The 27,390-nt window shown below is 47.2% G+C and overlaps 1 protein-coding gene across 2 annotated transcripts in view; it reads right to left on the bottom strand.

Annotated features, from left to right (window-relative positions):
* RNF216 (ring finger protein 216) overlaps positions 1-19,483 on the bottom strand; it is an 89,183-nt gene extending 69,700 nt beyond the window's left edge. For both annotated transcript variants that reach the window (XR_009152125.1, XM_058157911.1), the window contains exons 1-7: positions 19,376-19,483; positions 9,233-9,344; positions 8,828-8,964; positions 4,576-5,382; positions 3,812-3,888; positions 2,166-2,268; positions 1,116-1,280 (exon numbers count right to left, since the gene is read on the bottom strand). Coding sequence is in view for 1 of the 2 variants with exons in the window: in XM_058157911.1 (XP_058013894.1) it covers positions 1,116-1,280; positions 2,166-2,268; positions 3,812-3,888; positions 4,576-5,382; positions 8,828-8,964; positions 9,233-9,296 (1,353 nt within the window). In the remaining variant the exon portion in view is untranslated. The remainder of the gene's footprint in view (positions 1-1,115; positions 1,281-2,165; positions 2,269-3,811; positions 3,889-4,575; positions 5,383-8,827; positions 8,965-9,232; positions 9,345-19,375) is intronic.
* Positions 19,484-27,390: the final 7,907 nt, after the last annotated feature.

Genomic DNA, 27,390 nt, shown 5'->3' with positions numbered 1-27,390 from the left:
TTACACTTTTAATCATTAAGCTGCTTGTTTGGATTTTGCCGACTGGCCTGCTCCTGGGAATCGGGGTTTTCTGCACTATTTCTTCCAGCTTACGGCTATTTGTCTGGGAAACGTGAGAGGCAGTGAAATGCGTTTGATAAACAGGAAGATGGCCAGAATTATTTCACAGCAGTTGGAGTTGCCTCCCACCCCAGTTTCACAGGTTTTTCTCTGCTGATAGTCCCCGACTTAGGTCAAGGTTCCCCTCGCACATATGTGCTAGTTGTTCCTGACTCTAGGGGGCGGTGCTCATCTCCGTTTCGAAGCCGAAGAGCCAGCGCTGTCCGAAGACGCCTCCGTGGTCATGTGGCCGGCATGACTCAACGCCAAAGGCGCACGGAGCGCTGTTCCCTTCCCACCAAAGGTGGTCCCTATTTTTTCTACTTGCATTTTTTATCTGCTTTCGAACTGCTAGCCTGGCAGAAGCTGGGACAAGTCACAGGAGCTCACCCCGTCACGCGGCAGCACTAGGGATTCGAACCGCTGAACTGCCCACCTTTCGATTGACAAGCTCAGCATCTTAGCCCCTGAGCCAGCGTGTCCCTTTTGTCCTCGACTTACAACCAGTTATTTAGTGACCGTTTGCAACAGCATTGAAAAAAAAAAGTGAGATACAATTTTTCACACTTGACAAGAGTTGCAGCCCTCCTTCCCCATAGGTCACGTGATCAAAATTCGGACACTTGCCAACGGACTCGTATTTATGACGGTCGCAGTGTCCCAGGCTCAAACGATCAATGTTTGCAAACTTCTGACCAGCAAAAGTCAAAGAGGAAGCCAGATTCACGTAACAACCGTGTTACTCACTTAACAGCTGCAGTGATTCACTTAAGAACCGTGGCAGGAAAAGGTCGCAAAACGGGACAAAACTCACTTAACAACTGTCCCGCTCAGCAGTGGGAATTTGGGGCTCAATTGCGGTCGTAAGTCGAGGACTAGCTGTATCAGAGGACTTTGAATTCCGGGCTCCTATGGGATTTCTTTTCTGAGCCCAGGCTGCGCTTCTCCGTTTCGGACATAAAAGAGGGGGGGGGGTGTTCCTAGGAAGGAGAGGGGGAAAAGCAAGAGGGGAGAACCTTTCGTGTGATTGCATAGTGTCCTTTGAGTTCATGGAGGGCCCACTTGATGTCTTGGCTGCTCAGCATTTTGAAGTCGGCCATGAGGAGGTCAGCGGCTTGAATGAAGCAACGTTGGTCGAGTGGATCCAGTTTGGAGAAGTCAAAATAGTCCACTTTAGGCACCTAAAGGATGAAGAGGAGGAGGAAGAGGAGGAAGAAAAGGAGGAGGAGGAAGAAGAGGAGGAGGAGGAGGGGAAAAGGAGGAGGAAGAGGACGAGGAGGAGGGAGAAGGAGGAAGAAGAGGAGGAGGAAAAGGAAGAGGAAGAAGAGGAGAAGGGAGGAGGAAAAGGAAGAGGAAGAAGAGGAGAAGGGAGGAGGAGGAAGAGGAGGAAAAGGAAGAGGAAGAAGAGGAGAAGGGAGGAGGAGGAAGAGGAGGAAAACGAAGAGGAGGAGGAGGAAGAAGAGAAGGAGGAGGAAAAGGAAGAGGAAAAGGAAGAGGAAGAAGAGAAGGGAAGAGGAAAAGGAAGAAGAGGGAGGAGGAGGAAGAAGAGGAGGAGGAGGAAAAAAGAAAATAAGGCATTTTTTTTAGGTAAACTACCTTAGGTACACTTTAGAATTTTTGAGGCAGTTCTGAAGATGCATATCGGCAGCTCCCGACTTATGGCTTACATTTGGACCAGAATTTCCCTTGCTAAGCAAGGGGGTTTGTTAAATGAGCCACGCCCGATTTTTGCAGCCTTTTTCGGCACGTTAAGCAAACCATGCAGGCATTAAGCGAATCCTGCTTGCCCCATGGACGTTGCTTGTCCAAAGCCGGCTGGAGAAGTTGACCCACGGCCATCATGCGCCACCCAGGACGTTGGCTGCCAACTCTCGTAAACACAGGCTAGTTGCCAAGCACCTGGATTCGGATGGCGTGACCTTGGAGGGGACACGCTGGGACGGACGTAAGCACGAGGACTGGTCCCAAGTTAGCTTTTTTTCAGGGCGACTGTAACTTCGAACGGTCGGTAAACAAAGAATAGTAAAAAACAAAGGATTGTAAATAGAGGGGAAATCCCAACTTGCCTTTGTCTCGTCTTGGCTGGAAAGGAGGCTGCTATTTGGATTTAAAACCATAGTGAGTTCCTTCTTTGGGTAATCTGGATTTTCCAGGAGAAAATTGCAAAGTCTGAAAAAAAGCAAAAGGAAATCGGAACCTGTGGAAAAGGGTGCATTCTGGAGAACCTCCCCCTGGCCCATCAAGCATTAAAAACAGTTTAAACGCTCCAGAACAGTCAGAAGCATCGGGGTGGTTGTGGGGGGGGGAGCTAAGAGATTTGGGGTACCCGACTGGTAGCCTAGACCGGGGGCCGCGGGATGCTTAGATCTGGCTTGAGGGGCTGCCCTGGAAACAGCCGACGATCGACCTGCAGTGCCTTTTGCCAGCGAATAAGGGAACGAGCAAAACAAACTAGAAGTGAAACAAAACAAAAGGAGAAACGTTTCTTCCCCTTTTGTATTTGGGCAAGCAAGAAAGGACAGGAAAGGAGAAAGGGAAAGAGAAAGAGAAAAAGAGGAAAGACAAAGACAAAGAAAAAGAAGGGAGGATGGGAAGATGGCAAGGAAGAAAAAAGAAGGAAAGAGGGGAAGGAAGGAGAAAGGAGAATGAAGAGGGAAGAAAAAGGAAGGGAAGGGAAGGGGAGGGAGGAAGGAAGGAAGGGAGGGAGGAACGGAGGGAGAGAGGGAGGGAGGGAGGGAGGAAGGAAGGAAGGAAGGAAGGAAGGAAGGAAGGAAGGAAGGAAGGAAGATTACTAATGACATTAGCTAGTTGAAGGAAGAAGGAAGGAAGGAAGGAAGGAAGGAGAGAATAGGAGGGAAGGAGGGAAGGAAGGAGAATGGGAGGAAGGAAGGAAGAAGAGAATAGGAGGGAGGGAGGGAAGGATGGAAGGAAGGAAGGAAGGAAGGAAGGAAGGAAGGAAGGAAGGAAGGAAGGAAGGAAGGAATGAGAGAATAGGAGGGAAGGAAGGAAGGACAGAATAGGAGGGAGGGAAGGAAGGAGAGAATAGGAGGGAAGGAAGGAGAGAATAGGAGGGAGGGAAGGAGGGAAGGAAGGAAGGAAGGAAGGAAGGAAGGAAGCAATGAGAGAATAGGAGGGAAGGAAGGAAGGACAGAATAGGAGGGAGGGAAGGAAGGAGAATGGGAGGGAAGGAAGGAAGGAGAGAATAGGAGGGAGGGAAGGAAGGAAGGAAGGAAGCAATGAGAGAATAGGAGGGAAGGAAGGAAGGAGAGAATAGGAGGGAAGGAAGGAGAGAATAGGAGGGAGGGAGGGAGGGAAGGAAGAAGAGAATAGGAAGGAAGGAAGGAAGGAAGGAAGGAAGGAAGGAAGGAAGGAAGGAAGGAAGGGAGATTATAACGAGGGTGGGAGGGTCTGAGGGAAGTCCCGCCTTAGCACTTGGCCACCACAGGTGTCACCGATGTCGAGCTGGCCACGCCCCCTGGCCACGCCCTCCCCCCTCAGGTCAAAGACAACCCTGATGCAGCCTTCAATGAAATGGAGTTTACCCCCCCTGGCTTAGACCAAAAACAAAAAGTTCGGGCAGAGAGACAGCTGGGACATGACGTCAGAATCATCTTTCTGTTGCGTTGCAAGGAAGGGAAGCTGGACACAAACTCTGCGCAGGAGAGGTTTGCTGGCCTGAGGAGTGACTCCACACCAGGCGTGTGACACTCACATGTTTAAGTCGTTGCAGTTTTTGCTTTGTATCAGCTCTTCGATGTACTCTCTCGTTGCATCTGGAAACCTGGCTTCCTAGAAGAGGCGGAGAGACGGCTGAATCCAGTGGTGGAATTCAAGTTCTCTTTTTTTTTTACTACCGGTTCTGTGGGCGTGGCTTGGTGGGTGTGGTAGGGGAAGGATCCTGGAAAATCTCCATTCCTACCCTACTCCTGGGGAAGGATACTGCAAAATCTCCATTCCCTCCCCACTCCTGGGGGAAGGATACTGCAAAATCTCCATTCCTTCCCCATTCCTGGGGGAAAGATACTGCAAAATCCCCATTCCCACCCCACTCCATGGGAAGGTTACTACAAAATCTCCATTCCCTACTTCTGGGGGAAGGATATTGCAAAATCTCCATTCCCTCCCCACTCCAGGGGGAAGGACTGCAAAATCCCCATTCCCTCCCCACTTCTCCTGGGGGAAGGATACTGCAAAATCCCCATTCCCTCCCCACTCCTCCTGGGGGAAGGATACGGCAAAATCCCCATTCCCTCCCCACTCCTGGGGGAAGGATACTGCAAAATCTCCATTCCCTCCCCACTCCTGGGGGAAGGATAGTGCAAAATCTCCATTCCCTCCCCACTCCTGGGGGAAGGATGCTGCAAAATCTCCATTCCTACCCCACCCCACTCTGGGGCCAGTCAGAGGTGGTATCTGCCGGTTCTCCAAACTACTCAAAATTTCTGCTACCGGGGCTCAAGCAACCGTAAGGCTTACCGTCTCTCGGGTGAGTAACACAAGGAGGTCTTTATCCTGCAGAGTAGCCGTCTGCTTGGGAAGCTCACCGGAACTGGTATCCAACGAGCCTTGGACTGGAAACGCCGGACCAGCCTGCTCGTTGATTACCGCCTGCTGGCCTCCGTCTTCCTCTGGGGGGTGAGCTGGTTGAGGGGAAGCGGGTCCTGGGATTCCATCTTGCTGAGGCTCAGGCCTGGGAAAAGCTGGCCCGGGGATCTCCCCTTGGTATTCCCTCGGCAAAGGTCCCAGTTCTCTTTCCAACGGTGCCGGCTGAGAAGGAAGAGGATTGACCGCAGTCCGTGCCTCCTTCTTCACCGGCTGGAAGTAGGGATGATCCAGTCGCATGTTCTCCTTGACGCAGTGCAAAACCCTCCCGAGGATGGGTGCCAGCTGCGGCTGAAGCCTCTGATCTCTCTCCACTTCTTGGTGGTCACGATCGGCCCTCGCTTCCTCTAAATTAATGACCTCCGGGGCAACTTCTCCCTTCGGAACCACACTGGGCCCAGCCTCCGTCCCACTCACCTCCCTGGGGTCAACGGGATCCGGAGAATCGGGTAACTCCAAGACTTCGGTCTGGCTCGGTCTGTCCGGTCCCGCAGTTCTCGCCATCAGGCCGTTCCGGCGGGCCCCAGGCAGCCTCGGAGAAGTCGAAGGTTTGGTCTTCTGGTCTTTGTGAGGAAGGGCCACCACATCGCCATTAGAGCCTCCTTCCCCGGTCTTGTTAATGGCTTGCCAGGGAGCGGCCGGCTTGATGACGTTGGGCCGCAAAAATTTCTTGGTGGCTGTCTTTACAAGGAGGCAGAGAGAGAGAGCAGTTAGAATCATCATTTCTTTGGAAAAATTGGGTTTTCTCGGTCTAAAATTACTCTGTCGAGATCCAGGGGTTTCAAACTTGATTTCCTTGAGGGCTGCATCAGGGTTGTGTTTGACTGTGGGGGGATGGCGGGGTGAGCATGGCCAGCTTGACATCACTTGTGTCGGGGGTGAGGGGGGGCGCCTGTGGTGGCCCTAGCGCTCTGCCAGTCGAAACAGGCTCCCGAGCTCCGTTTTCTACTGCGACGGCCTCCTGCAACCCTCTGCAGCTCAGTTTTCACTGGCACGAGTGCTGCAGCAGGCCGTTGCGGCTGAAAACGGAGCCTGAGAGGACAGCGTGTGGCCCTTCCCGAGCTCCATTTTCCCTAGTAGAGGGACCAGGCTGTTTCCAGGGTGGCCCCGCCAGCCAGATCCCCCCCACAGGCCTTGAGGTTGACGCCCCTGGTCTAGATCATGGCAGGTTTTAAGCTGCTTAAGGTGACCCTGACGACACAGTCAAACCGGCCAAGTAGCCTCTACGATTCTCTTAAAAGAATGCAAATGACCAGCTGTCTTCAAGGGATATAAATCCTGATTATCTTATATGCTCTCTCATCCTAGCCATTCTCATATTGGTTAGAAAGGTTAGCTGTTGGGATATACCGGAATTTACCGAGTATAAGATGCACCTTTCCCTCCCCCACAAAAGGGGATGAAAATTTAGATGTGTCTTATAGACCAAATAGGGGCTTTTTTGCCCTCCCGAACCCTCTGAGTGTCGCGTTTTTGCCCTCCCCGGCCCCCAGAAGCACTCTGCCGGCCGAAAACGGACCCGTTTTTTGGTGAAAACAGGGCTGTTTTTGGCAAAAATGGGCCATGCAAAGCACTGCAGAATGCTTCTGGGGACCTGGGTGGGCGAAAATCCAACACGCGGAGGCCAAAAACTATTGTTTTCTTGTTTTCCTCCTCTAAATTTAGGTGCATCTTATAGTCCAAAAAAAAAGTAGTTCTCAACTTAAATCCAATTGCTTAGCCACCATGTGAAACTATAAGAGACCTTGAGAATGGGATTTACGACCCTGATTCGGAGTTCCGACAGCCAGGTTCCCCTGGAATCACATGACTGCATTTTGGGGCCACATTTGCAGTCATTAAGACTGCAGGGCTTAATTATGGCCATACGCTGAGGAATACTTATATACCATCGGTGATGTTCTGGGATGTTTTGAATAAAAGGTGTTTTCTAAACCCTGTTTTATTTTTCAGGATCGTAAATAAATCTCTAAGGGGCTCAGGGGCTAGCTTGTCGATCGAAAGGTCGGCAGCTCAGAGGTTCGAATCCCTAGTGCTGCCGTGTAACGGGGTGAGCTCCTGTTACTTGTCCCAGCTTCTGCCAACCTAGCAGTTTCGAAAGCACGTAAAAATGCAAGTAGAAAAAATAGGGACCATCTTTGGTGGGAAGGGAACAGCGTTCCATGCGCCTTTGGCATTCAGTCATGCCGGCCACATGACCACGGAGGCGTTTTCGGACAGCACTGGCTCTTTGGCTTTGAAACGGAGATGAGCACCGCCCCCTAGAGTCGGCAACGACTAGCATGTATGTGCGAGGGGAAACTTTACCTTTACCTTTAAATAAATCTCTACGTCCCAAAAAGAGAATTAGGAATGTATGCTACCTGGATAGTCTAATTTTCTCTGGAACCAAAGAAAACAAAAATTCCCAGCAACACACAAAAAAAGCACAACTTTGCTTGCAACAGCTCTTTCAAGTTATATCTTCGACCTTCTGGTCCAACAGCTCCCGCTTGTCAAAATATCTCAGAGGAAAGAATAAAAAGCGGCTTGGGATGCATGTAATGACTTTTAGGTAATAAACCTCTCATCAACTCTAAGAACATTTAAGCACGGTTACTCACGCACTCGTGACGTCTCGCCTGGATTACTGCAATGCTCTCTACATGGGGCTCCCCTTGAGGGGCATCCGGAGGCTACAGTTAGTCCAGAATGCAGCTGCGCGGGTGATAGATGGAGCCCCTCGTGGCTCCCATATGACACCTATCCTGCGCAGACTGCACTGGCTTCCTGTGGCCTTCCGGGTGCGCTTCAAGGTTTTGGTGACCACCTTTAAAGCGCTCCATGGCATTGGGCCGGGTTATTTACGGGACCGCCTACTGCGACCGAATACCTCCCACCGACCCGTGCGCTCTCACAGAGAGGGTCTCCTCAGGGTGCCGTCAGCGAGGCAATGTCGTCTGGCGACGCCCAGGGGAAGGGCCTTCTCTGGGGCTCCCACCTTTGAACGATCTACCCCCGACTTCAAGCTGACCTTCGGACCTTCGGCCGCGGGCTAAAAACATACTTATTTAATTGTGCAGGACTGAGCTAGATTTTAAATTTTGGGTTTTAAATTGGGTTTTATTTCTATTTTTAATTGGACGGGCTTTAGAATAAGTTTTTTAAATGTTTTATATTGTATTTATATTGTATTTATCTGTTTTTAGTGCCTGTAAACCGCCCTGAGTCCCTTGGGAGATAGGGCGGTATATAAATATGATTAAATAAATAAATAAAATAAATAAATAAATAAATAAGCACCTGGAAAAGAGCAATCTGGCATTTAAGAGAATGCAGGGGGGGAAACTGTGCTTTGCTTTAAGCCCTGGGACATTCCTCAAACCTTGCACCTGGTTTACACACCGGACAATTTTGCTTGAGGTTTCATGCAAAGTGTGACACACACACCCCGCCCAATTGTAGCCGATGCACCAAACTGTGGTTGAATAATTAAGGTTTGGCCACAATTATTAGTATAAGATAAAGCCAATGTTAGCTACAGCTTATTTGGAAAACGTACAAAAAAATCAGTTTGGGAAGGCCCTGAACTTAAGAGTATTCAGGAGTTATAAAACTGATCGTTGGGAAAAATGCTCAGCTCCTTCACCAAGCTGCAAGAGAAAGGAGGTTTTTTTCCTTTGTTTTGTTTTCTGCACTGTTGAAAAGATTTTTTTTTTTTTTTAGAAAATACCATGGAGAAACTCATCGTTCTTCTTTTTTCCCCTTATATTTCAAGAAGAGAGGGACGCAGTGGCTCAGTGGCTAGGACGCTGATCTTGTCGATCAAAAAGTTGGCAGCTCAGCGGTTCGAACCCGTAGGGCTGCCTTGTAACGGGGTGAGCTCCCGTGACTTGTCCCAGCTTCTGCCAACCTAGCAGTTTTGAAAGCACGTAAAAAAAGGCAAGTAGAAAAAATAGGGACCACCTTTGGTGGGAAGGGAACAGTGTTACGTGCACCTTTGGCATTAATCATGCCGGCCACATGACCACGGAGACGTCTTCGGACAGCGCTGGCTCTTGGGCTTTGAAACGGAGATGAGCACCGCCCCCTAGAGTCAGGAACGACTAACACATATGTGCGAGGGGAACCTTTGCCTTGACCTTACCTCCATCAAGATGACCACGTCTTCGTCATCCTCGTCTTCCCACTGCTGGTGAACAGGTGTGTCCAACATAACAGGCAACTCTTCGTCCGAGGAGTCTGATATAGTGATGAGTCCCTCGTCTCGGTGGTTAATTCTGTCTGAAAGGAGGATAAGCCTGTCAACCAGCTGAAGGTTTGCAACGGCTGGTGCAAGATGCCCGTCCTCCCAAATCCAGACTTGAAATACGTGGCCCGAGCTTGCCTGGAAATAAGGCAGGAGGAGAAATCCCAGGACAGAGGTGGGTGGTCCTTCGTTGGCCTGTGGACTTCAACCCCCAGAATTCCTTGCGCAAGGCACTTCACCACCCACCTTGCTTAGCCACAGGAATTCCACTGGCCAGAAGTTGAGAACTACCTGAGAACTTACCTTTCCCTCGATGGCTCCGGAAACTATTCAAGTCGATGACTTCTTTCTGACCTCCGTCTTCCATGTTAGAAGGTTACGCACCTGAGCATGACATCCGCTTCGTCAGGAGCCCCTGGAAAAGGTAGAAGGACCGTCTGACCGCACGGCTTTGCGTGAGCTTGTTACTGCAGTCTCCAGGAGCAAGAGCCCTTAGACTTATACACCGCTTCACGGTGCTTGGCATCCCTCTCTAAGCGGCTTACTAAGTCAGCATCTTGACCCTAACAATCTGGGTTCTCATTTTACCCACCTCAGAAGGATGGAAGGCTGAGTTGATCTTGAGCTGGTCAGGATCGAACTCCTGGCAGTGGGCAGAATTAGCCTGCAATACTGCATTATAACAACTGTAGCACTATGGATGGATGGCTTCCTTCCTTCCTTCCGTTTTCCTCCCTATTTTCCTTCCTCCCTTCCTTTTCCTCCCTACTCTTTTCCTTCCTTTTTCCTTCCCTACTCTTTTCCTTCCTTCCTTCAGTTTTCCTCCCTTTTCCTTCCTTCCTTTTTTCTCCCTCTTTTCCTTCCTTCCTTCCTTTTCTGCCCTATTCTTTTCCTTCCTTCCTTCCTTCCTTCCTTCCTTCGGTTTTCCTCCCTATTTTCCTTCCTTCCTTTTTTCTCCCTCTCTTCCTCTTCCTCCCTACTCTTTTTCCTTCCTTCCTTCTCTCACACCTCATAATCATCACAGTATCAAAATCCAGGGGGAAGGCACTCAACGACTTAACAACTGCACCGATTCACTTATCGGTGGCAAGGAAGTTCGTAAATCGGGGCAAAACTCACTTAAACAAACTTCTCGCTTAGCCCAGGAAATTTTGGGCTCAATTGCAGTTGTTAAGTCCAAGATTCCCTCTAGCCGTGGTTCTAAACCGTGCGCACACAACAAAGCCAGGCTCATTTATTGCAACCACTGTTTTCGCGAACCGAGCCTTAAGATTCTGCCTTCGCTGCCTCTTCCTAGGCACAGCTACTTAAAAGGCTTCACGCCGAAATTAAGTTGGAAATATGAACTATTTTTGAGAGACTGCTTAAGGAAGAAAGACATTTAAGAAGAACCCATGGTGAATATTGGAAGATGGAACGTTGTTTTGATATTGATTGATGAAGGTTGGATATTAAAAACTATGTACTTTGTTCAAGAACAAACACTAACTCAATCGGAAATTTCTGAGAACTCTAGGAGTGGAATGGTCTGATATATAATGGATTGGAATAAATGTATTTTCTTTGTTTCTGGAAGGGGAGTTGAGGTTTTAAGGAGTGACTATGGATTATGATTTGTGTTATATTTTAACTTTTGTTGTTAGTTTTATACCCTGTATTCGGTTCTGGGAAGTCCCGGGGTGGGGGAGGAAGGGAAGGAGGGGAGGGGATGAGGGTAGAAAATGGATTGATGGTCAATGTCCAAAGATGATCGAAGATGTATAATTAATGTAAGATCGGAGCTGCCTGGCTACCACTTCAGAATGATGGGAAAGAAGGAAGTAGAAGAGAGAAGGAGGTAGGAAAGAGAAGAGGAGGAATAGGAAAGGAAGGAAGAGGGATAGAAGAGGGAGAAGAAAGGAGTAGGGAGGAAGGAGGAGAGGATGTAGATAAGAGAGGAGGAGGATGGTCGTGGAAAGTAGAAGAAGGTAGAGAAGGGAAGAGAGTTAAAGGAAGGGGGTGGTGACCGGGCAGGTCCGATTAATTGTATATGATGGTACATTAAATATGTTATTGGATATGAATGTTAAAATAAAACTTTTTTAATTAAAAAGAAAAAAGAAAAAGGCTTCACGCCATGGCTTTTTCGGGGCTCCTCCGGGGCTGCGTTTGGTGTCCATTGAGTGTGCGGGCATGTATGAGCGGGGAAGACTCACTGCGAATAACAAGAGAGGCTATAATTGAAATATGACATATGGATCTCAACAGAGGACTGTGCAATAAACGGCTCGCTGGGAAACGCACCGCTGGGCCGTTTCAACTCCACTCTCGTTGCCAAAAGCCTGCAGCAAACTTCCATTCAGAATTGTTCCATGACACCAAACCCATCCAGCATCTGTTTGGGTGTAAATAAAATCCTTCCAAGGGGCAGAGAACAGAGGCACCGGGGGGGGGCATAAAAATACAAGAGACCCACTCCACTGACCTTTATCTACCTGTGTTTCCCTGAAAATAAGACCCCGTCTTATATTGTTTTTGAACTTAATAAGGTCTTATTATTTTGGGACGCGTGGATCAACACGGGGTTCCTCTTGCCGTCTTACCTGATTTCCAGCCCTGTCTCCCTAACCCTAACCAGACGAAATGGCGGGGACCGGCTGCGCATGCCGTTAAATACTTTTGGGGAGGGCTTATTTTCAAAGGGGGGGGCTTATTTTAGCACGTGCTCAAAAGCCCGATTGGGCTTATTATCAGGGGATGTCTTAATTGTCCCTCCACAGATGCTTACCTGGCATCAATTTGCCTGGATAAGGGTACTAGACCAGATTCTTGTTTATAATAATTATGTCATATTTATTAATATTTAATAAATTTACTTTATTTAATATAAACATTATATTATTTATAGGGACACGGTGGCTCAGGGGCTAGGACATTGAGGTTGTCGATCGAAAGGTTGGCAGTTCGGCGGTTCGAATCCCTAGTGCTGCCGTGTAACGGTGTGAGCTCCCATTACTTGTCCCAGCTTCTGCCAACCTAGCAGTTCGAAAGCACGTAAAAATGCAAGTAGAAAAAATAGGGACCACCTTTGGTGGGAAGGGAACAGCGTTCCGTGGGCCTTTGGTGTTGAGTCATGACCACAAAGACGTCTTCGGACAGCGTTGGCTCTTCGGCTTTGAAACAGAGATGAGCACCACCCCCTAGAGTCGGGAATGACTAGCACGTATGTGCGAGGGGAACCTTTACCTTATTATATTATTTAAATATTTTTAAAAAATTAAGGGCTTCTTTGAACTCAACTCCTGTTCCTGGTTAGTTGCGCCTGACCCAAGTAGACTACTAAACACATTTTCCTGCTGGGCAACATTTTTACATGCCATGATTGTTCTGACGGAAGGACAGTCGAATATGGCAGGCACCAACGGTACAACTGAGAGAAAGTTGCCACACTTTGAGAACCATCATACTCTGCTGATGTTACATTTAATGCGGTGCTTCCACAGCCTGGGTAAATTTGCCCCAAACTGAGTAAAAGTGGGTTTTTTGGGGTAACAATACCCCTTTACCCATCACAATAGGGACATTTAAATTGATTTATTGATGGCCACGTGTGCTAAAACAGGGGTCTCCAACCTTGGCAACTTTAAGCCTGGCGGACTTCAACTCCCAGAATTCCCCAGCCTGGCTGGGAGATTCTGGGAGTTGAAGTCCGCCAGGCTTAAAGTTGCCCAGGTTGGAGACCCCTGTGCTAAAATATATTTAAAAATCTCCCAAAAGCATTCCTACCAAGTTACCAAAGGTAATTTGGTAACTGAAATTCCTTCAGCCTTTAAATTTAATTAGTTTTTAAATGTTTTTTTTTAACATTTCTGATTTGTGCTTTTGTGCTTTTTTTCTGGCTGTAAACCACCCTGAGTCCTTCGGGAGAAGGGCGGTATATAAATTAAATTAAATTAAATAAATGAATGAATGAATGAATGACATAAAGATCATTCAAGGATATGGTTTTTATAACGCAGGTAGTCCTCGACTTACGACCACAACGGAGCCCAAAATTTCTGTTCTTCAGCAAGACAATTGTTAAGTGAGTTTTGCTCCATTTTATCACCTTTTGCCACCTGTTAAGCAAATCATTGCATCTGTTTAGTTAAGACCCCGGTTGTTAAGTGAATCTGTCAAGAGGGTCGCAAAAGGGGATCACGTGACCCCTGCGACTGTCGTAAATGTGAGTCAGTTGCCAAGAATATGAATTTTGAGCACGTGACCATGGGGAAACGCTGTAACAGTCTAAGTGTGAAAAACGGTTGCAAGTCACTTTTTTGGGTGGCGCTGTAACTTTGAACGGTCGCTGAACAAACTGTTGTAAGTTGAGAACTGCTTGTAGTGTATTTACTAACACAATTAATAGCAACGACTTACAAAATGTCAAATTCAAAACTGCATCTGACGTCTGTAGAGCAGGGGGTGTCAGTTTTGGAAGGCAATTTTCTTTTTGCTTCTTAACTGCCACATATTTTAGCTGGGGAAGTCGGGAGGGGGTTGTTGTTGGAGCGGTAGAAAGTTAGTCATAACAACATTCCATATTCAAGGACTTTTGCCTGCGTCTGATGGAGACAGCCTGAAGATTGTATCCAATTGAGTGTGAAGAGTTGATTGGACAATGCGATGAACTTGTGGGTGTGGGGCAGGGCTGTGAACTGTCAAGTGGGTGTGGAAAACCTGGAAGCTTTCAGTTTCGGGTTTTCCCAGCTGTGCCAACATGACATCTCTAATAAATTGGAACTGAGGAACCTCAAGCCTCAGAGCTTTATTTCGTTGGGGGTGTTCCGTGGAACCCTGACAAGGGGTCTCTAAACTTGTCAACTTTAAGACTTCTGGACTTCAACTCCCAGAATTCCCCAAGTAACTTTAAGACTTCTGGACTTCAACTCCCAGAATTCCCCAACTAACTTTAAGACTTCTGGACTTCAACTCCCAGAATTCCCCAAGTAACTTTAAGACTTCTGGACTTCAACTCCCAGAATTCCCCAAGTAACTTTAAGACTGATGGATTTCAACTCCCAGAATTCCCCAAGTAACTTTAAGACTTCTGGACTTCAACTCCCAGAATTCCCCAACTAACTTTAAGACTTCTGGACTTCAACTCCCAGAATTCCCCAAGTAACTTTAAGACTGATGGATTTCAACTCCCAGAATTCCCCAGCCTGGCTGGGAGATTCTGGGAGTTGAAGTCCGCCAGGCTTAAAGTTGCCCAGGTTGGAGACCCCTGTGCTAAAATATATTTAAAAATCTCCGAAAAGCATTCCTAACCAAGTTACCAAAGGTAATTTGGTAACTGAAATTCCTTCAGCCTTTAATTTAATTAGTTTTTAAATGTTTTTTTTTAACATTTCTGATTTGTGCTTTTGTGCTTTTTTTCTGGCTGTAAACCACCCAGAGTCCTTCGGGAGAAGGGCGGTATATAAATTAAATTAAATTAAATAAATGAATGAATGAATGACATAAAGATCATTCAAGGATATGGTTTTTATAACGCAGGTAGTCCTCGACTTACGACCACAACGGAGCCCAAAATTTCTGTTCTTCAGCAAGACAATTGTTAAGTGAGTTTTGCTCCATTTTATCACCTTTTGCCACCTGTTAAGCAAATCATTGCATCTGTTTAGTTAAGACCCCGGTTGTTAAGTGAATCTGTCAAGAGGGTCGCAAAAGGGGATCACGTGACCCCTGCGACTGTCGTAAATGTGAGTCAGTTGCCAAGAGTATGAATTTTGAGCACGTGACCATGGATGGGGAAACGCTGTAACAGTCGTAAGTGTGAAAAACGGTTGCAAGTCACTTTTTTGGGTGGCGCTGTAACTTTGAACGGTCGCTGAACAAACTGTTGTAAGTTGAGAACTGCTTGTAGTGTATTTACTAACACAATTAATAGCAACGACTTACAAACGTCAAATTCAAAACTGCATCTGACGTCTGTAGAGCAGGGGGGTGTCAGTTTTGGAAGGCAATTTTCTTTTTGCTTCTTAACTGCCACATATTTTAGCTGGGGAAGTCGGGAGGGGGTTGTTGTTGGAGCGGTAGAAAGTTAGTCATAACAACATTCCATATTCAAGGACTTTTGCCTGCGTCTGATGGAGACTGCCTAAAGATTGTATCCAATTGAGTGTGAAGAGTTGATTGGACAATGCGATGAACTTGTGGGTGTAGGGCAGGGCTGTGAACTGTCAACTGGGTGTGGAAAACCTGGAAGCTTTCAGTTTCGGGTTTTCCTAGCTGTGCCAACATGACATCTCTAATAAATTGGAACTTTGAGGAACCTCAAGCCTCAGAGCTTTATTTCGTTGGGGGTGTTCCGTGGAACCCTGACAAGGGGTCTCTAAACTTGTCAACTTTAAGACTTCCGGACTTCAACTCCCAGAATTCCCCAAGTAACTTTAAGACTGATGGATTTCAACTCCCAGAATTCCCCAACTAACTTTAAGACTGATGGATTTCAACTCCCAGAATTCCCCAAGTAACTTTAAGACTTCTGGACTTCAACTCCCAGAATTCCCCAAGTAACTTTAAGACTGATGGATTTCAACTCCCAGAATTCCCCAAGTAACTTTAACACTTCTGGACTTCAACTCCCAGAATTCCCCAAGTAACTTTAAGACTGATGGATTTCAACTCCCAGAATTCCCCAAGTAACTTTAAGACTGATGGATTTCAACTCCCAGAATTCCCCAGCCAGCATGGCTGGCTAGGGAATTCTGGGAATTGAAGTCCACCAGCCTTAAAGTTGTATAAGTTTGGAGTCCCCTGCTGTAGAGCTTAATCACACACACACAAACACACACAGACACTGTATTAGGTGCTCCCTGCTGACTCCCAAGGCTAAGGAAGAAAACCACTCATATCCCAGAGCTACAAGGCTGGGACTAGAAAATTCCTACAAACCATCTCAGTAAATCCATTTCATCCAAGTTATTCTCACAAAACAGGCAGCAGACAATTTCAGGATCTGCCCTGCTTCTCTCTCCCCTCCCCATCCCCCAAATTCTTCTTACCTTCCTCTTCCCCCCACCCACCCCCGGGCAGGCTGCCTTGTGTTTTCACTGCACACAAAACTAGATCTGCAGGTAAATGGACTTTGTCCCTGCCAGCAGTTACAAACCAGGAAATTTAATTCTCGTAATCCCCACGAACTTTCCAAGGAGGAGCAAAGTCTGTTTTAGGGAGGGGAAGGGGGAGGGGAAGAGAGGAGAAGGCGCTTGTGGGATGGGGAGGGGGAGAAAACAGTTGAAAAGGGAGAGAACAGGTGGGAGAGAGAATTCAAAGGGAGAGTTCGAAGGGCGTTTCCATAAATGGGAAAACAGCAATATGGTCCGGAGGACGAGCAGACACGTGGCTTTAAAAAATGTAAAAAGAGAACAGCATTACGTGCCTGATCTGTTCAATCGATAAGCCACGTTTACATTCAAGGGGGCAACAAACCCTAATTAAAAACCCCAGAGGTAGATGAAGGCAAATGTTAATGAAGAATTAAAAACCTGTTTTGTTTTGTTTTTAGAAAAAAATAGTTTTAAAGTTTCAACTTCAAGAGGATTCGGAAAGTCCATGAAGCATTTTGGCCTGCAGACCTGAAGGGTTGAGGCGGAGGCAGACAGTCCTCCAGGCCAGGGGTCTCCAACCTTGGCAACTTTAAGCCTGGCGGACTTCAACTCCCAGAATTCCCCAGCCAGGTTGGAGACCCTTGCTTCAGACTATCTGGCCCTGGGCTAGGTAGATTTTTTTAAAAGTTAGTTACACAGGTCAACTTACGACCCCGCAACTGAGCCCAAAATTTATGTTGTTCAGTGAAGTTTTTTGTCCCAGGTTATGGCTTTTCTTGCCACCTCGGCTAACGGAAGCACTGTGATTGTTAAATCAGCCACACGGTTGTTAAGTGAATCCGGTCTCCTCACTGACTTTGTCGTAAGGTCGCAAGAAAGGGGAAAAAATCACGTGACTCCGGGACACTGCGACCGTCCTAAAGGTGAGTCAGCTGTCAGAAATTCAAATGTAAATCCGACGGTTGTTAAGTTTGAAAAAAATAGCCCTAAGTCCCTTTTCCCAGTCCCGTCGTAACTTCTAACGGCCATTAAACAAACTGCCGTAAGTCGAGGGCTACCTCTGTTGTCTTCAATTGGGGGAGGGTGAAGCCATGATTTCAGATCTCATGAGTCATTTCGGTATGATAGGAATCCCTCGGGAATTGGACATAAGATTAAAACAGCCTGTAAAACCGGGAGCAAATTCCAATATACACAATAAAGGCTGGTTTCCAAACCAAGCCAGCTAGCTCCAATTTGGCCAGCAAAGAAAGTTTAAAAAGGCTAAAAAAAAGTCCAGCGGGGGACTTGCCGACAACATAAAGTTAATTTATAGCGGGCCAAACCACATCTGGGTGGCTCTAAAATCCAGAAAGAGATTCTTGTCTTGCTTAATAATCCCAGGGTAGAAAAGCAGCAGGATTTGAAACCGAGACTCTGCTGTTTATAGAGAAACAGGTGCTGGGCCATCCACCACCACCCTTTCTCGGAAGGCCTTGCAGGGCGCTGGTGGAGACCCCAGAAGCAACATGCCAGGAAGGGGAAGAGGGAGGCCGGGCCCGTGGGCTGAGATGGGGGCAATGCTGCTGAAAACGAAGCAGCAAGAATTAGGGAAAAGCAAAGAAACCAACCAGCAAAACTCGCAAAGTGGAAGAGAAAGTGAAATGAAAAGACGGTGGGATTAGCTGGGAGAGTATTTTTCCTATAAGGAAGAGAGAAAGAAAGCCAAAGGGGGGGCATGGATTGGGGTGGGGGAGAGAGGGGGGGAGAACCCTAATCCTAACCCACCTGTCTGGGGGGGGAGGAAAATAACCAGACAATATTTTGGAGGGGTTGATCAACCACTGGGGTGGGGGGAGAGGGAAGGAGAGGGAAACCTCTTAGGGAAAGGGGGGGGGGAGGAAAGAGAAAAGAGCCCCCTCCCAAGGCTACCAAGTCCGGAAAGTAGGGCAGAGGGAGGCAGGAGGGGAGAAAACAACCCCCTCCCCAGAAATGGAAGGGGAAGGAAGGAAAAGTGAAGACCCCACCCCCAAGAAAGTAAGGGAATAAGTAAGGAATAAGGGGGGAAGAAAAGAACCCCCCCCATAAAAGGAAGGAGAGAGGATGGGGAAGGAAGGGAAGACCCTCCCCCCACAGGAAAGGAAGGGGAGGGAAGGAGGAAGGGAGGGGAAGACCCCTTAGGAAGGCCAAGGAAGAGAAAACCTACCCCCCCACACCAGAATTGAAAGGGGAGGGGAACAGAAGAAACCCTCCCCCCCAGGAAAGGAAAGGGAGGGACCCCTCCCAGGAAAGGAGAAGCACAAGAGGGGGAAGACAGCTCTCCCCCCCCCCCAAGGAAAGGAATGAAGGAGGCGAGGAGGGAAAGGAGAAAAAGAGACCTAAAAGGAAGGAGGGAGGGATAGGGAAGGAAGAGAAGACCCCTCCCCAGGAAAGGAGAGGCAGAAAAAGGGGAAAACAGCCCCCCCCAAAGGGACGAGGAGGGAAGGGAGAAGAGCCCCCTACTCATATAAAGAAGAGGGGAAGGGAGAAAAGACCCCTCCCCACAAGGAAAGGAGAAGCAGAAGAGGGGGAAAAGATTCCCCTCCCCCACGAAGGAGAAGGACAGAAGACCCCCAAGGAAGGAAGGAAGGGATGGGGAGGGAAGGGAGAAGAAAGACCCCCCCCATAAAAGGAAGGAGGGGAGATAGGGAAGGAAGAGCAGCCCCCTCCCCAAGGAAAGGGACCAGGAGGGAAGGGAGAAGAGCCCCCTACTCATATAAAGAAGAGGGGAAGGGAGAGAAGACCCCTCCCCCCAAGGAAAGGAGAAGCGGAAGAGGGGAAAAATATTCCCCCACCCCAGGAAGGGGAGAACAGAAGACCCCTCCAAGGAAGGAAGGAAGGGGACGGGGAGGAAGGAGAAGAAAGACCCTCCCCATAAAAGGAAGGAGGAGATAGGGAAGGAAGAGAAGGCCTGTCCCCCAGGAAAGGAAGGGGAAGACCCCTCCCCATAAAAAGAAGAGAGGAAGGGGAAGGAAGAGAAGAAGACCCTCCCAAGGAAAGCAGAAGCGGAAGAGGGGAAAGACGCCCCCAGGAAGGGGAGAACAGAAGCCCCTCCCAAGGAAAAGAGGGCGAGGACCCCAAGAAAGGAGGAAGACCCTCCCCAGGAAAGGAAGGAAGACCCTCCCCATAAAAAGAAGAGAGGAAGGGGAAGGAAGAGAAGAAGACCCTCCCACAAGGAAAGGAGAAGCGGAAGAGGGGAAAGACGCCCCCAGGAAGGGGAGAACAGAAGCCCCTCCCAAGGAAAAGAGGGCGAGGACCCCAAGAAAGGAGGAAGACCCTCCCCAGGAAAGGTAAGGAAGGGGAAAGCAAGACCCCTCCTCCCTCCCTCCCTCGCCCCCCCGGTTCCCTCACTCACCGCCCGCTGCCTCCCTCGCTCCCTGGCCGGTTGCCCCGTCCGGGCCTTCGCAGGCCGGCCTGCCCCTCGCGCTCCGGCCCGACCCCCGCGCGGCTCCGGCGCTTCCGGCTTCCTCCCTCCTCGGCGCCGCCCCCTCCCTCCTCCCTCCTCCCCCCCTCCCACTCCCCCCTCCTCCCTCCCGCCCGCCCGACTGCGCGCGCGCGTCACGCAGCGCCGGCCCCCCACCCTTCCCTTCCCTTCCCCGGCCCGCGCGCCCGCCACGTGACCCGCCAGAGGGGCGGGGGGCGGGGCAGGGAGCCACACGCGGAGCCCAGCCGGTGCCATAGAGCGCGCGGAGGGAGAGGCGCCCCCCACCCCGACACACCATAGAGAGAGAGAGGGAGGGAGAGACGCGACCTCGGTGGAGCACAGGGTGAGCCTGGATCAGGAGTCTCCAACCTTGGTCCCTTTTAAGACTTGTGGACTTCAACTCCCAGAGTTCCTCGAAGTCCACAAGTCTTTAAAGTTGCCAAGATTGGAGACCCCTGCTTTAGACAGCCCGAATTGAAAGCCATAAAATAGCTGGCTGGGGAATTCTGGGAGTTGAAGTCCTCCAGGCTTCAAGTTGCCAAGTTTGGAGACCCCTGATCTAATTTATATACCGGTATTTATCTACAATATCTATCTATCTAGTTATTTATTTCTACAATATCTAATCTTCTTGTATCTATCTATCTACTTAACTAACTAATCTATATACCGGTATCTATCTACAATATCTAATCTGCTTGTATCTTTCTTTCTTTCTTTTTCTTTCTTTTTCTTTCTCTTTCTTTCTATATCTACAATATCTAATCTTCTTGTATCTATCTATCTATCTATCTATCTATCTATCTATCTATCTATCTATCTATCTATCTATCTATCTACAATATCTAATCTTCTTGTATCTATCTATCTATCTATCTATCTATCTACAATATCTAATCTTCTTGTATCTATCTATCTATCTATCTATCTATCTATCTATCTATCTATCTATCTATCTATCTATCTATCTACAATATCTAATCTTCTTGTATCTATCTATCTATCTATCTACCTACGTACCTACCTAACTAACTAACTAACTAACTAATCTATATACCGGTATCTATCTACAATATCTAATCTATTTATATCTTTCTTTGTTTCTTCCTTTCTTGTATCTTTCTTTCATCTTTGTTGCTCTTCTCTGCACTCTTTCTAGAGTCTCCACATCTTTATTTATAGCGTGGCCATGTTTCCCTTTAGATGATACTGTACTGTAAACACCAGTAAAAGTGGTGTTTACATAAAAATCACAAAGGTAAATATTGTGATTTTAAGGGTATTCCTGTGTCCGATTTTTTTCCCCTTCCATTTGTTAGTTACATTTGGTTACAATGAACATTTCAACTTAGGATAACAAATATTTTTCCCTAACATGTTATCCACCAGGTGGAGCTCAATGATCAAAAACTAATATTGACTGGAGCAATTCTGGAAGGGAAGTGATTTAAAATTAAACTCACTGCTTCTGGGAAAATGGGAACGTTCACAGACAGGCGCCTGTCTCGATCTGATTCAACAATGCTGCCTGGGGAATTGTGGGGAGTTGAAGTCATGCATCTTAAAAAGAAGAGGGAATCAAGCTATTCTCCAAAGCACCTGAGGGCAGGACAAGAAGCAATGAATGGAAATCAATCAAGGAGAGAAGCAACTTAAAACTAAGGAGAAATTTCCTGATTATTAGAACAATTAATCAATGGAACAGAAGTTGCCTCCAGAAGTTGTGAAAGCTCCAACACTGGAAGTTTTAAAGATGTTGGATAACCATTTGTCTCAAGTGAAAATATTTGCGTGAAAATATTTGCAGACCCCTCGCATCCTGGACATAAACTGTTTCAACTCCTACCCTCAAAACGACGCTATAGAGCACTGCACACCAGAACAACCAGACACAAGAACAGTTTTTTCCCGAAGGCCATCACTCTGCTAAACAAATAATTCCCTCAACACTGTCAGACTATTTACTGAATCTGCACTACTATTAATTGTTTCATAGTTCCCATCACCAATCTCTTTCCACTTATGACTGTATGGACTATAACTTGTTGCTGGCAATCCTTATGATTTATATTGATATATTGACCATCAATTGTGTTGTAAATGTTGTACCTTGATGAAGGTATTTTTTTCTTTTATATACACTGAGAGCATATGCACCAAGACAAATTCCTTGTGTGTCCAATCACACTTGGCCAATAAAATTCTATTCTATTGTATTCTATTGTATTCTATTCTATTCTATTCTATTCTAAGTGGGCCTCTGGTGGCTCAGCAGACTAAGTCTGTATGTTATTAACATACTGCGTGCAGTGGTGGCTAAGCTTTTTGCCATCGTATGGCAGGAGCGGGGGGATCACGGGGTCGCATGCGCGGTGGCGGGGTGCATAGAATTACGGGTGTGGCCACGCACACGTGTGACCAACCCCCCGCCCCCCCCTCCTGATATGCAATGGCGCAGTAGGCCCATTTTTCTCTCACCCGGCTCCAGAGCCTCTCTAGGAGTCTGGGGAGGGCGAAACCTGCTTTCCCCACACACCCCGGAGGCCCTCCAGAGGCCAAAAACGAGCCCAGAAGGCCCGAAAATTAGCTGGCCGGCACACACCTGTGCAGGAGCTGAGATCATGTGCCTACTGATATGGCGTGCCATAGGTTTGCCATCATGAGCCTAGGGTTTCCTGCCTAAGGAGGGGGTTGGACTAGAAGACCTCCAAGGCCCCTTCCAACTCTTGTTATTTTATTCTATTCTAGTTGCCAAGATTGGGAAACCCTGAACTCTTTTGGGTCATGTATTGGGTCACTCCAGAAAATGGGTCGAGTACCTAGGTAAAAAAACACATGTAATTTTTGCCTTTCTTTTGCGGGCAGTGAACGTTTTACTTCAAAGCAACTAATCTCTCCATCCTGTCAAAAAGATTTGGACCCAAGCCATCCATTGTGCAGCCTGGAAGGTTTGCAAGTCCTTGGCCACAGGGGGAAGGGGAAAAAAAACCCGAAACACCACCACCACAGCGATGTGTTCAAATGGATCACGTATTACCTTTTACCCCATGTATGCAGGTGGGAGCCGGAGGCAATGGAACAGCTCCAGGCCCAGAGGCAACATTAATCTGGCCAATTGAGTTGCTTGCCAGGGTATTGTTTTGCCAGAGGCTAAGGTTTAAAATTGGTCACGAGGGCATGTTGGTTCAAGCAGAGGAAGGAGGAAGTAGCAGCTCAGCTGGCCTGGAAGTTCTGCTTCCCGCACAAAAAAAACCAGGGAGAGATCGAAAAGTGTAGCCAGTTTTGGCAAGATATGAAGAATTCTCCTTTTTTTTAAAAAAAAATAATCTTTTATTGGCCAAGCATGGACAGACAAGAAATGCGCCTAAGCTCTCAGTGTACATCCAAGCCGCAAGTGACAAATCCCGATTGTAATCATAAGATCCATTCATCCTAAATCATAAGATACAGCACTCCACCATAGCCATAGGATACAAAATAAGCAATTGACACAAATCATACTGGTGGGTTTTTGTGGGTTTGTTGTTGTTTTTTGCAGGAAGGGCAGGTTTCAATAGATGGCTGAGCAATGTTGACGCATCTTGGTTTCTCCATTCCTAGACCAGGAGGGCTCATCTCGTAATCCTTGCTTTCCTCACTCTTGTCTGGATGATTTAGGATGGGACTGCTCAATTTGGAAGCTGTAGCTGGTCTAGACCAGGGGTCTCCAACCTTGGCAACCTTAAGACTTGTGGACTTCAACTCAGCTTTATTGGCTGAGGGATTCTGGGAGTTGAAGTCCACGAGTCTTAAAGTTGCCAAGGTTGGAGACCCCTGGTCTAGAACACAGCACCCTCCCAAGAACTTATGTATGTATGGGCATACGTAACAGTATGGACACCCCTCAATGTTCATACTGGGCACCAGGAAGATTCTGGGCATAGGTCAAAGAGGGCTAGTTATGAACTACAAAGCCCTCCATGCAGGGGTAAAATGCTCCCGGTTCAGACCCGATCCGGCAGCGATGGCGGTGGGTGGTTTGGAGAACCGGTAGCAAAAATCCCTGCTCCCCCCCCCACCTGCTGCCCATGCCCAGCTGAGTCAGTTCATGCCCAACTGATCATCAGTTTTGTTTTGTTTTTACTTTTAAAAGCATTTTTTCTTCAGTTGAAGTTGTTTAACCTGAACTGAGAAAACTGCTAATTTTCCCACTGTATATTTTAACACAGTCTTTCAAAACATATAGTAACAATGAAAAAAAACCCGAGACACAAAACTAAAGTTGTGAGAGTTTATTGCATATGTAACAAAAATGGACATGACCTTCCCAGGGCCCACCCTACTACACAATCACTGTTTATTCCAGCCGGCTCCATAACACATTAAATAGAACTAGCATTTCTTTTAAATACTTTGATTTAGACATAAAATGAAAAAAAAACAAAAACACATTAGTGTACAACTTTTTTTTTTACAAAATAAAATCTGCAATATAAACGGTGAGAAGAGTAACAAGGGTAGCAGCAATATTTAAAAACCCAAGACATTACAAAAGAATAAGTTAAAAAACACATTATAAAGTGGTTAAAGAATGGATAACAAAAAAAAAAAAAGTTACTGAGGGAGAGAAAAAACAAACAAACCAAACAAACAAGAGACTTAAAACTGCATTTCTGGAAAACTTCCTGTGCCCTACAGTGCAGAGATACTGGGTTGTGGTTGAGAAAGGGAGAAGGTTTTAAAACCAATTGCTGAGGCCTGAGAACTAATGTTAAAGCAAGCAATCCCTTTAAAGCGGCGGCGTCCAAACCCGGCAACTTTGAAGACCTGTGGAATTCCAACTTCCAGAATTCCCTTCCCCATGCACAGCTGGCTGGGGAATTCTGGGAGTTGAAGTCCATAGGTCTTCGAAGTTGCCTGGGGGGGGGGTGTTGGACATCTCTGCTTTAAACAAGCAGAAAGTTGGTCCAATTTTGACTCAGAGCTACTCCAGCCTTTCGAATTCCTAACACTGAGCAAGTGGCTGATTTCCTGCATCCCTGGGAGCGCATGAAGGCAGACGAGGCATTTTGGGGTAAGTAAACAAACCAACCAAAAATGCAGAGGGGGGGGGGGAGAAGGAAATTTGCATCACTGGACCAGGCTCAGCTTTTCTCTGGCTATTGGGGGGGGGATGCTGAAGGTCACTTCAAGAGGCTCCGGATAAGATAAGCTGAGGAGAAATTGGCCCTTTCCCGCTGAAGTGGCGTCACAGCTAAACTCCGGGTTCCTATCCCCTCGTGGAAAAGCCGCAAATGCTTATCCGAGGTAAGACTGCGGGGGGGGGGGGGGCAGGAGGAGTTGTTTCGCACTCCAACCTCAAGTAAGCTTTACTCGCAGTTTTCAAGGAGGACTTCTGCTGATCTGTGCGATACTCGGGATGGAGGAGAACATCCTTCATGCTGGTGGGTTGTTGTTGTTTTTTGTCCTAATCGTTGAGCTGTCCCAAAAACTTTCAGCAGAAGTGATCCTTAAGCCTAGCTGAGATTCCAAAAAGCCCACCTGCCCATGTTTTTTTTTTTTTTACAGTTTCTTTGATATGGGGGGAGGAGGGGTGGCTAGGCGGCGTGTTCACCTGAGGCACAAGCCAGAGCCCTTCCAAGCCCCTTGTCAAAAACAAGTCGCACCTAGTTTTGCTTTCTGATCTTGCCTGAAGACCTTCGCGGAGGGATCAGCCGTGCTTTCTTAGTTGATGAACAACTTTAGAAGAAGGCAACTGGAGGAGGTTGGGCAAAATTAAGAGAACTTTCTTCCCATCCTCCAAGGTACCGTCAGAGAGCCCGTTCTTCTGAACCCCACCATCTTGATCATCCTTCTAGGGCGGAGGGGGGTGGGGTCTTCAACTTTGGCCACTTTGAAGACGTGTGGACTTCGACTCCCAGAATTCCTCAGCCAATTCTGGAGTCGGAAAGCCACACGTCTTCAAAGTGACCAGGTCCACTTGTCCTTGGATTTTTGGACGTGGCTGAAGCGCCACGATATGAGACAAGAACGATGCAAGGATTCAGCCTATAAATGCCATGGAAGGGATCTCTGCCGTGGCCAGCCTATTTTAATGCGTGGCTCGAGGAGAATTGCTTACCACACTTCGCGCCGTTTAATAACTGGGAAACAGACTGTGCAAATAATTTTAGCGGGAGCAGAATTCACACCTTTATGATTTCTTTAGAGGCTTAAATTCCAGTGGTAGGGTCAATCGTGATCCCCACGAAATATACAGTAAAATCTTCAAGAGCCCTTGGAAAAGCAGCAATGGTGGTAGATTTCTATTGTCCAGAAGTTTGTTAAGATCCTTCCAAGATCTAAAAGAGCCTCCTTGATCTAATCCCCTCTCAGACAATCCGCAATGCATTTCAGTGGCCTCTTAAGTGCAAACAAACCCCGGAAGGACATTGCGAGTCAGTTGTTAAGTCAACCACAAAACCACAATCGTTTCGCCACACGGTGCAAATATCACAAAAGGTAGATTTGCCTTCTCACGTGGAATCTTTTTAAGTTATCCGTCGCCGAGGGTTACAGTCAACTGAATAAACAGGAAGAAAAACAATCCGGGGATCTGGACAAGTTCTCTAGATTTTGGTTTGTCCTATCACAGTTTAAAGCTATTCTCGATTGGTTGTGTTAAGTGACGATAGAAATATCCTCGTGGACAGACAGAAACAAACAAAAATAAGCCCACACCAACATGACCCACGTTATGAAGTTTGACACCTTGTTAATATGCTTCTTTGCAAAAGGAAGAGGAAGGAAAACTCTCACAAAGTGTCAAGGTTACACTTGATGATTAGTGGAATTTCTGACTCCCCCGCCCACCCAAGGGAAATGTTATCTTGTTAACAATCACCGGCTTTCTTCGTTTGTGCAAATGAAAAAGAAGCGTTTGGACAGGGGGCTGGAAATCTTACCATTCGGATTCGTCCTTGCCCTGCAAGTTGCGTGGAGGGCAACACAAATTGGTATCGGACTGTGAAAATTGGCTAAATTGTGTCTGGGGGTGGGGGGAAGACTGGGGGGAAAAGGAAAAAAAGAAAAAAAAAGACAGAACCTGGAAACAGTTATTTGGGTTACTCAGTCTCTATAGGCCGAGGCCTGGGTTAGAACTCTTTTCACAAGAGCCGTTCTATATTCCACAGAGTTCAGAAATGGAACTGGATTCCGTTTATCTTTGCTGTGAGCTATTTCCTGTGGAAAGAATTTCGGCCGTTTCACATCACAATGAAAGCATTTCAGAAAACAGAGCGAGCGAGAGAGAGAGAGAGAGAGAGAGAGAGAGAGAGAGAGAGAGAGAGAAAGGGTGGGGGGGATAATGTGTGGTTTCTCTTGAGAATCTGAGCTGTGCCCTCCTTTCTCTTTAACAGATGCCAGGGATGACGAAAAAGGAAAAAAAACAGACAATTATTCCAAGGAATGGATTTATCTCCTATGCAAAGCGTCCCCGCAAAGGAGAAAAAAACCTCACATCGTTCAAGATGGCTTGATTCTCCTGAATTGTTCCTCTTAAGAGCCAAGTCATCTCATTCACAGAAAAAAGAAAAAGAGAGAGAGAGCTTCCTGACAAGGAATAATAATCCTCAGTTTTCCTATTCTTAGGGGAGCTGCGCGCTCATCTCGGCATTCCTTAAATGGGATTTCCTTGAAATGTGCTAACGGGAATTCCAGTGCCAATCTTTCTTTTTTTTTTTCTTTTTATTCATTTATCTCCAGAGTTTCTGGATTCTACAAGGGCTCAGGGTTGCTTCGAAGACAAACATCCACAGACACCTACCGACCAAACTCCTCGGCAAACCAATGGCAAAGATACTCAACTACAGTTTGAATCTCCTATAAAAAAAAAGACCACAGGTCATAGACCTTATCACAATATGTGTTACAAATCTAGCAGAATTATCGCGGGTAACCGAAACCGAACGCTGAACCTGGCTGCCTGG

Source organism: Ahaetulla prasina, chromosome 14 (genome assembly GCF_028640845.1).
Source record: "Ahaetulla prasina isolate Xishuangbanna chromosome 14, ASM2864084v1, whole genome shotgun sequence".
Taxonomy (NCBI): domain Eukaryota; kingdom Metazoa; phylum Chordata; class Lepidosauria; order Squamata; family Colubridae; genus Ahaetulla; species Ahaetulla prasina.
This window is presented reverse-complemented; position numbering and strand designations above follow the sequence as displayed.